Source organism: Trichinella spiralis (assembly GCF_000181795.1).
Source record: "Trichinella spiralis strain ISS 195 chromosome Unknown Scfld1557, whole genome shotgun sequence".
Classification (NCBI taxonomy): Eukaryota; Metazoa; Nematoda; class Enoplea; order Trichinellida; family Trichinellidae; genus Trichinella; species Trichinella spiralis.
In genome coordinates, this window is record NW_003528496.1 from 1,615,187 (window position 1) to 1,626,365 (window position 11,179).

At 36.4% G+C, this 11,179-nt stretch overlaps 4 protein-coding genes across 4 annotated transcripts; 2 read left to right on the plus strand and 2 right to left on the minus strand.

Moving 5' to 3' along the window:
- Positions 1-1,226: 1,226 nt before the first annotated feature.
- On the plus strand, positions 1,227-1,699 carry Tsp_04980 (conserved hypothetical protein). The gene is made up of 2 exons (XM_003369523.1): positions 1,227-1,529; positions 1,625-1,699. Exons 1-2 carry the CDS (start codon positions 1,227-1,229, stop codon positions 1,697-1,699), a joined length of 378 nt encoding a protein of 125 aa, XP_003369571.1.
- Positions 1,700-2,471: 772 nt separating this feature from the next.
- Tsp_04981 (putative PAN domain protein) lies at positions 2,472-5,094 on the minus strand. Its single transcript, XM_003369524.1, has 5 exons — positions 4,788-5,094; positions 4,274-4,621; positions 3,762-4,076; positions 3,033-3,440; positions 2,472-2,794 (listed from the first exon to the last, which is right to left on the minus strand). The coding sequence occupies exons 1-5, from the start codon at positions 5,092-5,094 to the stop codon at positions 2,472-2,474; spliced, it is 1,701 nt and encodes a 566-aa protein (XP_003369572.1).
- Positions 5,095-7,566: 2,472 nt separating this feature from the next.
- Positions 7,567-8,036, plus strand: Tsp_04982 (conserved hypothetical protein). The gene is given in 2 exon segments (XM_003369525.1): positions 7,567-7,643; positions 7,655-8,036. 2 exon segments carry the CDS (start codon positions 7,567-7,569, stop codon positions 8,034-8,036), a joined length of 459 nt encoding a protein of 152 aa, XP_003369573.1.
- Positions 8,037-9,030: 994 nt separating this feature from the next.
- Tsp_04983 (conserved hypothetical protein) lies at positions 9,031-10,515 on the minus strand. Its single transcript, XM_003369526.1, has one exon. The coding sequence runs from the start codon at positions 10,513-10,515 to the stop codon at positions 9,031-9,033; it is 1,485 nt and encodes a 494-aa protein (XP_003369574.1).
- Between the last annotated feature and the right edge of the window lie 664 nt (positions 10,516-11,179).

The window sequence follows — 11,179 nt, forward strand, 5'->3', positions numbered from 1 at the left end:
TTTTTCAATTGGCCGCCCATGCCTTTTGCCTGCCATTTGTTAGTTGAAATTAAATATTGGCGCTGGCAATTGCACACTAGCAGGGGTTTCCACTGCATGGGTCAGAAAATGACTTGATTTGACAAAGCATCCGGTAGCATTGTAAAAATTCCTGACCACCCGGTCATTGGCTGATGACACCAGATAAGCATGCTTATTCATTGTCTCTTTGTTCTTTCCTTTGCTGTTCATTTGCTTCGCTAGAAGAAAATTTTTATTTCTTTGTTCTGTTCGTTGCTTTCGTCATTGCTGATATCTTTGATCTACATCTTGTGACCGGAATGGATCAACTCGCCGCTTGGTTAGCCTGATCCGTCAGATACATTTTTCAAAGTCAAACAAACAAAACTCGTAATAAGATTTATTTATTTATGCCTTAGCATTGTGCCCAAAAGCTTATTACCCGAACGTGTCTGTACTACTACAGATTTTCACCACTCTCCCAATCGCTTCAGCCAGCGTAGAACGAAGGTTTTCTGCACTGAATAATCTAAAAAACATTTTCCGGACTGCCAAGACAGAAGAACGACTGAACACACTTACACTAATGTACATTCATTCTGATTTTTCCATTGATATTGGCCGCATAATAGACAAGTCCAGTTTCAAATGGAATCGAAACGTGTCGTTCATTTGAGATGCAATTAAAATTATAATTTGCATGTTTTTGATATCACGTGATTGAGATTCCAGTTTTGTATAAATGAAAAAACGGCATTATTTTGTTCCTCGTCAGACTGCCATGTATTATAATACATGTGCATGATAAACCTTCTGGATACTATATCCGCCCACCCCCTTCATAAATTAGACGTACAACGCCCCTGAATGAAGAAATATATAATGCAATAATATATAATAATATAAATAATGCAGTAGAAAGATGATCAGCTAGTGAACCTACGATTTTAAGCTATGCCACAGACACAGATATTCACGGTGAGTTGACCGCCGTGGTGAGTTGAACTAGATCTTCTTGTGCAAATTGTTGCGGCGGTATGTCCCTTGTGTATGAAGGCAGGGTGTACAAATTAAAATATACCGGTAAACGGAGGAAATGTTGGGGGTGTTCAAAAGTATGTGCTGAACATACTGAATGTGTTCCTTGCTATTAAAAATTTGTTTGAAGTGAATCGAAACATATACTGGTAATTGCGACGGGTTCCAACATTAGACTGCTGGCAACCATGCAAACCTGGGGCATGGATGGTACTTTCAAGGTTGTACCACAATGGTATCAACAACTGTTTACCATCCATGCCTTTGTGGCGGGTAAGCTGGTGCCAGCAGTCTACTGTTTATGTACGGGTAAAGATATTGGAACATACGGGTTTATTTTCCAAGCTTTAATAAACAAAGCGGCAGTCCTCAGGATCAATCTCAGTCCACAAACAATAATTTGTGATTCTGAAACAGCCCTGATACCCGCGATTCAGGGCTACTTCCCGAATACGCGGGTACAGGGCTGCTGCTTCCACTTCTGCCAGGCGGTACATAGGAGAGCACTATGTAAAAATAGTCTGATTAATGTCTTCTCAAATAAATAAAACCATGACCTACGCATTTAACTATATGTAAAATTCAGGACATTGCAATGAATATGGAAACAAAAATACCGCCAAATTCTTCCATAGGTGATATTTACATTGATACAATATAAAAAACCCCATTTTGCTCCAGTCTGTATTGTATTGTATACTTTTTTTATTTTTTCATTGAAATTTCACTATCTTACTTTCTTCAATCTGAGAACAACATAATTATTATAAAACAGTCAAAAGGTTAGAAATAAAATTGACAAAATTGTTAGAAATTGAGAAATAGAATGAAATAAAATTTGACAAATAGAATGAAATAAAAATTGACAAATAAAATGAAATAAAATTTGACAAATAGAATGATATAATATTTGACAAATAAAATCCAGAGGAGTGACAACAAATGAAATTTAGAGGCGCGCGTCAGAGCAGCAACCAATGAAATTTTACAGCAAAAAAGTAGGCGGAGTCATTGGGGAAATCAGTTCTACCCCCCCCCCCCTTACCAAGCGTGAGTGGGCTGTGCAGCAGATGCCTTCACACTTCATCATTAGAAAACTTCATTGTTGCAGTGCTTCAAGTTAGTTGAGGTCCGAGTCATTAAATTCAAGTCCGTGCTCTCTATAGGTTGAGGTCTTCCCTGCAAATTACAAAATGTGCACTGTAAGATATATTTTTGCGCCTTTATTGCATTAAAATTGCATAAAATCAAGATTAATTGTTTCATTCCTCACGTAAATGTAAGTTTGAATGATATGCATGTATCTGCAGCAATATACATATTTTTAAGCTAGTCTTTATTGAAATAATAATCAGATTATATTAAATTTTGAAATGCAATGTGATTATTGCGCGTAGTGATAACACGTAATTTTTTGGCTATGCAGACAATGTTTATCTTATGTTTGGTTCACAAAAAAGCAGCTCTGCAAAAACAGAAGCCCTTTCTCTGATGAAATAATTTTGCAGTTGAGTCTTTCGTTCTAACAGAAAGCAGCTATCATCAATGAAGTAAATAGCACTGCATTTGTTTGCTTGCATAACTGCTGCACAGTTTGTTAGACATTCTTGCAGAGTTGTTGTATTTGGTATTTCTATTATAACTGACCAACCGGTTAGAAATAAAGGTTTATAAAATTCTAGTTGACAAACTTCATCCAGAATCGGAAAGACATGCAATTCAGGTGGATCGTTGTCAGCACGTTCGTTTTCTCTGTCTGAAACAAAAGAATTAAAAATATCGAACAAGGTATAATAGTGGCTGACGTGCGTATATATTGACCTATATGATGATGCTTAGATAAAAGCGAAATAATTTTGTTCAAAAAATGAGAACTGTTAATTTCAATGCTTTAATTATTTTGATTTTATTACAATAAAACTGACATTCTATTTAATGTATGCATTTAATAAATTTTGAATATAAGTTCAATGTTGTGATTGAAACTCTCTTACCTTTAGAGCAATTGTTAAGAGTTAAAAAATGATATCCTTCGTTTAAGTAAACTTCATCGTCATGGTTTCCAAGAACTGCAGTAAGGCATGCTTCAGTTTCTTTTGAATAAGCAATACCTTCGCATAATCCGAAGTTTCTTATAAAGCGGCATATGCTTATACACTCATTCAAAAATGAAACATTCGCATATAGTTGAGCAAGTTTTATGCATGGAATTACGGTTGAAACTGAATGCTGCACTGTGCATATTTCTTTAAACTGAAACAATGATACTTTTGCTTCAGTGGTGATGTGATTTGAATGCTTTATAGAAGGCAGTCTTTGGTCTTTTACAATTTTGATCAGCATTCCATCTGCAACAAAAAATATTTTAACAGCTTCATGCTCTTCTGGCTTTATCGAGCATACTACTTTTCAAAGTTAATTTTATTACTAGTGTGTGACATTACTTGTTCCTTCATTGTGACAAATTTATGAAATCACAGCTTATTTTAAAATAATTCACAAGAATATACAAATTTACACCTATACTCATAAAATGTGATTTACACCTATATTCATAAAAGTATAATATTTATGAATAAATCATTGTGAAATTTGAATTATATTAAGTAAATTATTCAAACTGACAATTCAAATACTTGCCACTGTAATAGTAAAGTTCGATCATGTTATGCGAATTTCACATTAATATGCAAATCATATTTCAAATTCAGTAGCTTCCTTACGGTCAGAAAATCTTATTATTTGGCGGTTAACTGTGCTGTTGGGCAAAGCGTAGATTTTTCTTATACGAAAAGTGAGACATGTCTTTTCCCGATATGAGAAATAGTATGCATCACAGAAATCTGCCAAGAATTTATCTAAGCATATCATTAAACATTGAGATTCCTCTGCAGTATGCCATAACCGAAGGCGCATGCCAGCTTCCGTTGCATAAAAATCTGCATGATATACTGATATTGACAGATTAAATACAGTGTAAACAGTTGGGGCTATTTCTTCAAACCTTGGGATGGTATATTCATTTGGTAAAACGAAATCTTAAAAATAAAATACGATGAGTATTGCCAAATTATAAAAATGAAAATGTTATTCTGCTAAATAATTGTATTAATAAAAAATACTCATAAATATTATATTAATAACTAGTAATTACTAAAATTAAATACTAATGATTTTGCTGAAAGTTTCAGCAATGCTTTGACCATTTGGGAGTAATAAACGCATTCTCATTTACCGTTATAACATCTTGAAATAACAAAAAAAAGTGCAGAGGTTTGTAGAGTCGGTATAATTCCTCCTAATAGTGGTAAGGTTCTAGCTCGAGATAGAAAAAGACAGGTTCCTTCTTGGGATGAAAACAAAACGCTGTTGCATGAAGTGTAAGTAGGTGCTGTACAAAATGCAATGCAGTGTTCCAGAGAAGATGTTGCAATAAGTTGAATGCGCTGACCATAGAAGTTTTCCACAAAAGGCAACCCATAAATGTCGCAATTCTTGTGTGTAGAAGGTGTGTGTATTGTTGCTGAATTATTCCTCAGATATGCACTTTGAACTATGATTCCCGCAGGAATATTTGAAATGTCTAAATAAAATGCCAGAATATTTGAAACAGTTTATTTTTGGATTTTAAATATTCATTTATAAATTTTTCGGTTTTTATTACTTTAAAAAATTCTGTAAAAAATGGAAAGTGGTTAGTCTGGTGTATCATAGAAAATTTAATTGTTTGTACGTTATATGTATTATACCTTTGTGACAGCTGTGTAGTAGAAGATGCATCGACTGTCCTATCCGATCATTTGACTGCAGAATATGACGCGTTGCATTTTCGTAATACAAATTACACACTTTTGCAAAAGGACTGTATTTGATTAAATTACAGGAAGGTAAAAGCCCGTAACAAGCAGCTACACAACTTTCCATAGTGCCATGGACCTGTCTAATGTGTAGAACGTTAGCATGGTTGATTGCTTTTGCAGTTAAGACACAGGTAGCGTCCAATTTTGGAATATACAATGACATCCACGAGCAATCGACCAGCTGAAGAGGAAACATCACATTAAATGCTTCATTGAAAGATTCAACTCACTTAGACTTACGTAGCAATTTATGAAGGATATTATTGCAAGAAGCGACCATTGCCTTAACATTGTATCTAAATGTAATTTCTTTTTTCATGCGTGTTATACAATTGATTCTGGTTTACAAGATCTCGACAAATTTCACGCATCTTTTCGCGTTAATCTGGAGTTTCGCAAATAAATTTTGCATGCCAGAAGATGAATATTACCTTCGAAAACGCGCAGGACATCATTTTAAAAGTTTATTAGTAATTATTGTTGTTTTCTGCAAAATTCCAGAACTACAGATGGTCAAGTTTATGTCATCCAGAGACAGTGATACGTTTGTACAGCTTTTGTCAAGAAAACTGTTCATGTTGAAAAGCAATTCACCTTAATCGACGAGCTTGTTGTTCACGTCAACGTTAGTTGACACCTCAGCCGTGTGTTGATTCTTGGTACATGCAATTATTTCTGCCATAAATACTGCTTGTCGTAATAACTAAAATTTTGCTTCAAACAAAGTGGACTGCAACTTTTGAATTTCAATTATTCAGATTTAAATTATTCATGTTTTATATTGGTACTTTATTTTATTTCCAATATTGACATTCATTTAATTGTATTAAAATACAGCAGCACGATTTAATTTATAACAAACACTGTTATGAATTGCGTTTAAATAGAGAAAACTCTTGAATAAGAAAATTATAAATATGTCAGTAAATAAAATTAAATATCTACTCGAATGTGTTGAGGTTTATAGCCATGGTGCGATGACTGAAACATCATCACTTTAGAATAAAAAAGGTAACATATTTTTAGCGTAGCTTATCTCAGAATGCTTAAACATTTTAATCACTTTGCAATTCTATAAATTTAGGCAATTACATGCGTGTTTGTGTGCATGTGCCATAATATAAGTGCAAACTGTTATTTGTATTTTCAAATCAGCTTAAAGTGCTGATGTGAATAAGCTGGTATGAAATTAGTTTACATTCACTTAATGAGACCTTTAATTCATTAACGATTTCGCTTTTTGTTCCGTTTCAGGAAAGCGTAGCAAATTAAATGCATTTATCAATAATGATACAGATTAATTAGCAAATTCCAAAATGTAAAATATTGTTGACAATATGCAGGTAGTAATATTTTATTAAAAAGCTGACATCATTAAATTTGCACTGAAATTTCTGGCGCATGTTATACGTTTACTTGATTGTAAGCATGTGCATGTTCGTGTGTTTGTGGGTCTTAATATAAGTGCAAAATGTTATTTATATTTTTAAATCAACTTATAAGGTGTTGGATGTGATTAAGCTGGAATGAATAGAGTTCACACTCACTTAATGAAACCTAGTTGAAAGCAATTGAATTGCCCCATATGGATCTTTTGAATTTCATTATGAAGTTGATTGATTATTGATTGAGAAGTTGTGTAAGAGATTTTTTAAATTACGCATTTAGAATTTATTTGAAATTACTTTATTTCTTACTTAATCTAATGATATGAATTTGTTATTTTATAATGTGATTTGTTCAGGCGGTGTGAACAAAATTAAGCAGAAAAATTAACTAATTTACCTAATAATATTTCTACTAATTATATAAAATTTCAAAAGTATTAAATAAATATTACAAGTAATAATGAAAAAAAAGTGCAAGAAGTTTTTGCTTTTTCTGTGAAAGCATGCGTTGCTGCTGCTGCTGCATTCAGGTGAAGCTCAAAAATCTGAATCCCTTACTCAGGGGACAAGCGTGTAGTGGTGTCGAGTCATCTATCTGTTTATTTTGTAAATGTGCAAAAATCAGCAGACCAACCAACCACCAGCAGTGAAATACGAACGGACATTTGCACGTTGTTTATCTACTTATGCCGGTTGGAATAAAATAATTTTCATAATGAATGTAATTATGTTCAAATATTATATTATGTTGGCGACACAATTATTCCCACTGACAGTGGACTGTATTATTATTGATGCTCATTGCGCAGTTCAAATCGACTCACAGCAAAGCCGAAGAGTCGGTCGATAAAAGGAAAACAATCACAAAGTTTATACTCAAACTTTATTGTGATTCAGGATAAGACAGACTCGATTCCAACGAAATGATTGCCAGAACATCAATATCGTAGCTTTGTCTGCGACTCTCGCACTTCACTTTGATCACACGCTCACTCTTGCTTCGTCAGCAACCTCGTCAGCTATGAATAATGGTCGTTACTTCTAAGTCTGCTTTGTCAAAGCCTTTATATAGGATCGACCTTGGTGATCCTTTATTGTCTTTATCCGTTTCAGTGGGTCAGTACGGTCAGAACACCGACCCATACTCCCCGAAACGAATCCTCACACGCTGGGATTTGTAAAATCTTACTGTGTTGACCCGTGGCGAAATGCCGTTTCAAAAATGCTGAACCGTTGACCTGCAGGTACTAGGATTACTGTGCCTCCCGTTTCCAAGAACCATGGGAGCGTTCTGTACGCCTGCGATGCTCAATACAATTTTCCAGACGTTCGTTCATCAGGCAAATGAGAATGGACTGTATGATGTAGATTCTTCTTGGCCAACCGAATGTGGGCAGTCAAGAAGACGGTCGCGTGGGTAGAATGCCAGCGGATCGAATACGCAACAAACGCACGTTCGTTTTATTCGACATCAGACAATCAGAGGAATGTACTCTGTGGACAGCAGCGAACAGAGTCAGTATGTAACAGGAACAAACAACGGCACGAGAATTCAACGATTACGCGAACGACAGCGATTTCGACTGTCTTCAGTGTCTATCGGTATCCATTTTCTTCTTCCTCTCGCGGCGCGCTTTATGGCCCTATATATAGAGCTCGAGGTCGGCGTCCCCGGCGGTTGGCCCGCTCGAACCGCCAATGGGCAGCTCGCTCACTGCGGGGGCGCTTGGTATCTCTTGCTCCGATCTAAATCACCGTCGGCTTTCTATTAAGCTGCCATGATTTCAGCTCCTTTGATCTCGCGATGGTTATTTGGCGTTCTCGTCCTGATGGCTGCTTCTCCAGGTACTTTATTGGCCCGCTGCTGGCGTTATGGCGTAAATATCCATTGTCTCTCGTGCAACGGTCATCCGGAGGTCGCTTCAGGGGTCTCTCGACCCCAAACCGGTGCCGCCAGACGCCAGGAGAGCGATCTGGTCAGCGGTGCGCGGGTATTGTTCTTGCTTTACCCGTGATTTTTGGGCACCAGCCTATGGGCAGGTCACACCGACGAGGGCGGTGTCGTTACGTTCGTAACATATATTATATTATTATTATATTATTGTTGAGAAATCTTTTCTCAATACCTACTCATCACTATCTAAAAAATCCCCATCGTAACAAAGCATTACTGCTGGTACGAAAACAACAGTTGCGCAACGCCAGTTGCACCCCTTGTTTTTCTTTATGGAAAACAATGGAATAGCAATTAAACCATCAAAAGGTCAGCGTCCTGTCATATATCTGCCACAACTCCGGTGGCCAGCTGCTGAAAAAAGCGTCAATGTGAAATGTGGCTGGTAGCGCGCCTGTTCAGACTTCGGCTAAGCTGCACAGTCTAAGGGATTGCGCAACCAAGCTGATTTTCTAATTACTTTTTGGTGATCTAGGTCACCAGACGCGGAGTGAGATATAAAAAGATATAAATACGAGTGAGGAGGGAACAAAACACCGAAAAACAACACCGACGAACACCGATACGAAGAACACGGAACCACCTGAACTATTTTCTCTCGCTATATCATTGTTATTACTAGAGCCCGGATTTTTAGGCACTAAAAAACTCTGAAATAGGCAGGCAAAAAGGCAAAATAAAATTACGAAAAAAGCAGGAAAAAGGCATTTATTTATAAAAATAGCAAAAAAGGCAAATATTTGTATTGCCTAAATGTGGTGGAAATGATACAAATATTGTATTAAATGGTTTATCTTGTCTGGTTGCACATAATTACAAGCATTTTTTTCAAGTTATCTGGTGTTAAGCTATATCGTCTGTCCGAAAGAATATACTTTAACTGCGAGAAACTTCTTTCTACCTCAGCTGAGGTCACTGGTGCATACCTGAAGCAAACCGCAGACTCAATATTCATTCCAATAACTTGTGCATTGGAATTTCCTTTTAAGACTTCCGCTATACTTTTTATTTCTTTAAGGTCTTTGTTAGCTGAAATCACTTTATCGCATTTACTTTTTATGTCTTCACCTACTATGCCCGGAATTTTATGAATATTATCGATTACTTCGTCGAAAGCTTGCAACCTATCCACTAGTGTTTCGCTTCGTTTCTCAAGATATGTGATGGCTGGTACAAAATTTGTAAAATTAGAGGTAATAAATATGAGATCACAGCGGAGAGACTCTTTTTGCATGATTTCATGTACTATTTTCACTGCCGTAGATTCTTCTTCTTCAAAACAGCTAATGATTTCTTGTATCTTTTTAAAATTCGCCGCGTAGTAGAAAACAGCAGAGAGCCATGTACCCCACCTAGTCAAAACGGGCTGAGGAGGTAGCGGAATCTCAGGTGCTATTTCTTTGAACAACTGTACACGTGACGGTGCTTTGAGGAAAACTTTTTTCATATTGGAAATTAGGCGATCAACATCTGGAAACAAGCAGCGTATGTGTTCGGCAATTCTATGCAGTCCATGGGCTAAGCATGTCAAATGCAACATATTGGGAAATAAAACTTTAAGAGCACCAGCAGCTTTTTTCATATACGGTGCTGCATCAGTGACAAACAGAAGAACATTTTCATGTCTTATGCCTTCTGGCCACAATACAGCAAGTGAAGATGTAAAGAGCTGAGCAATTGTTGAACTGTTTGATTTTTCTAATACTTCTGATGTCAACAAATATTCCTTTGATGGTTGATCGGCTTCCAGTGTACCGATGACCACATTGGCAACAAATCTTCCCACAGGATCGATTGTCTCGTCTATTGAGATCCATATTTTGTTGTATGCGACTTCACGTCTAACTCTATCCATAACATTGTTGAAATTGTTGTCAATATAATGTTTTCGCAACGATGATTCACTTGGTATATGTTGCTTTGTGTATTTCTCTAAAAAGCTTCTAAGAGACTTGTTTTCCAATTTCCATAGTGGAATTCCAGCATCAATGAATGCCATGCATAGTTCTGTCGGAAACTGAGATTTGCTACTGGAATCGGCAACAAACGTATTAAGCAGACAAGCTTGCTTACTTTCTGTCTTCATTTTCTCTGTCGCTGATTTGTGTTTAGCCGTTTGCAGATGCTGATAGACAAAATACTTTTTTTCATGATTGATTGTCTTGCCACACGCTTTACAAAATAGCACGGTGTTATCTGTAGACAGTATATCACTTCCATACTCATTTACCAAATCGATCAGTTTTTTGGAAGGCTTTGATTTGACTTTGGGCATTTTGAAGCTAGTGGAAGTAGCAGATCTTGGATAGGAACGACACAGCAAGCGAAGCAAGAAGTGAGTGAATGAAAAGTCGACGGATTAAGGAAATATAAAATGCACACGCTTGACAGCGCAATTCATTTCAACTATTTAATTTTAACTCTCCCTTTGTATTAAAATCGCCTTTAGCAACATATGTGATGTGACGAGAAACGCGAACAATGTTTGTCAAAAGCATATGCGTGAAATCATGCGTAAAATTAAATGAAATTGCGAGCTAGCACGTAACGTTAGCATTAGTGCCATTTGTAAGCTGGTAATTGGAAGTGTTGCCACAACATTCCAGATTTTTCAAACAGATTATTCAGTATTGTGACATGACACCGGAAGTTTACATCAAATTTAGATAAATTTCAACAGGCAACAAATTTATTTACAAACAGTCAGAGCAGATTTATATATCAGGAGAAAAATCGGTACTAGACCATTACAGCTAATCACAAGAGAAAGATTTGAATCAATGAGCAATTAGACAAGAAAAACCAATAAGACAAAGACTTGACGGCCCAATAAAATAGCGCCGTCAACAACCAATAAGTAAAAAGTGGGACCGGTCTGAACCATCCCACACACAGAGACTCACTAAACTTCCTCCTTTTCTGGCCTGTCTACTACATAA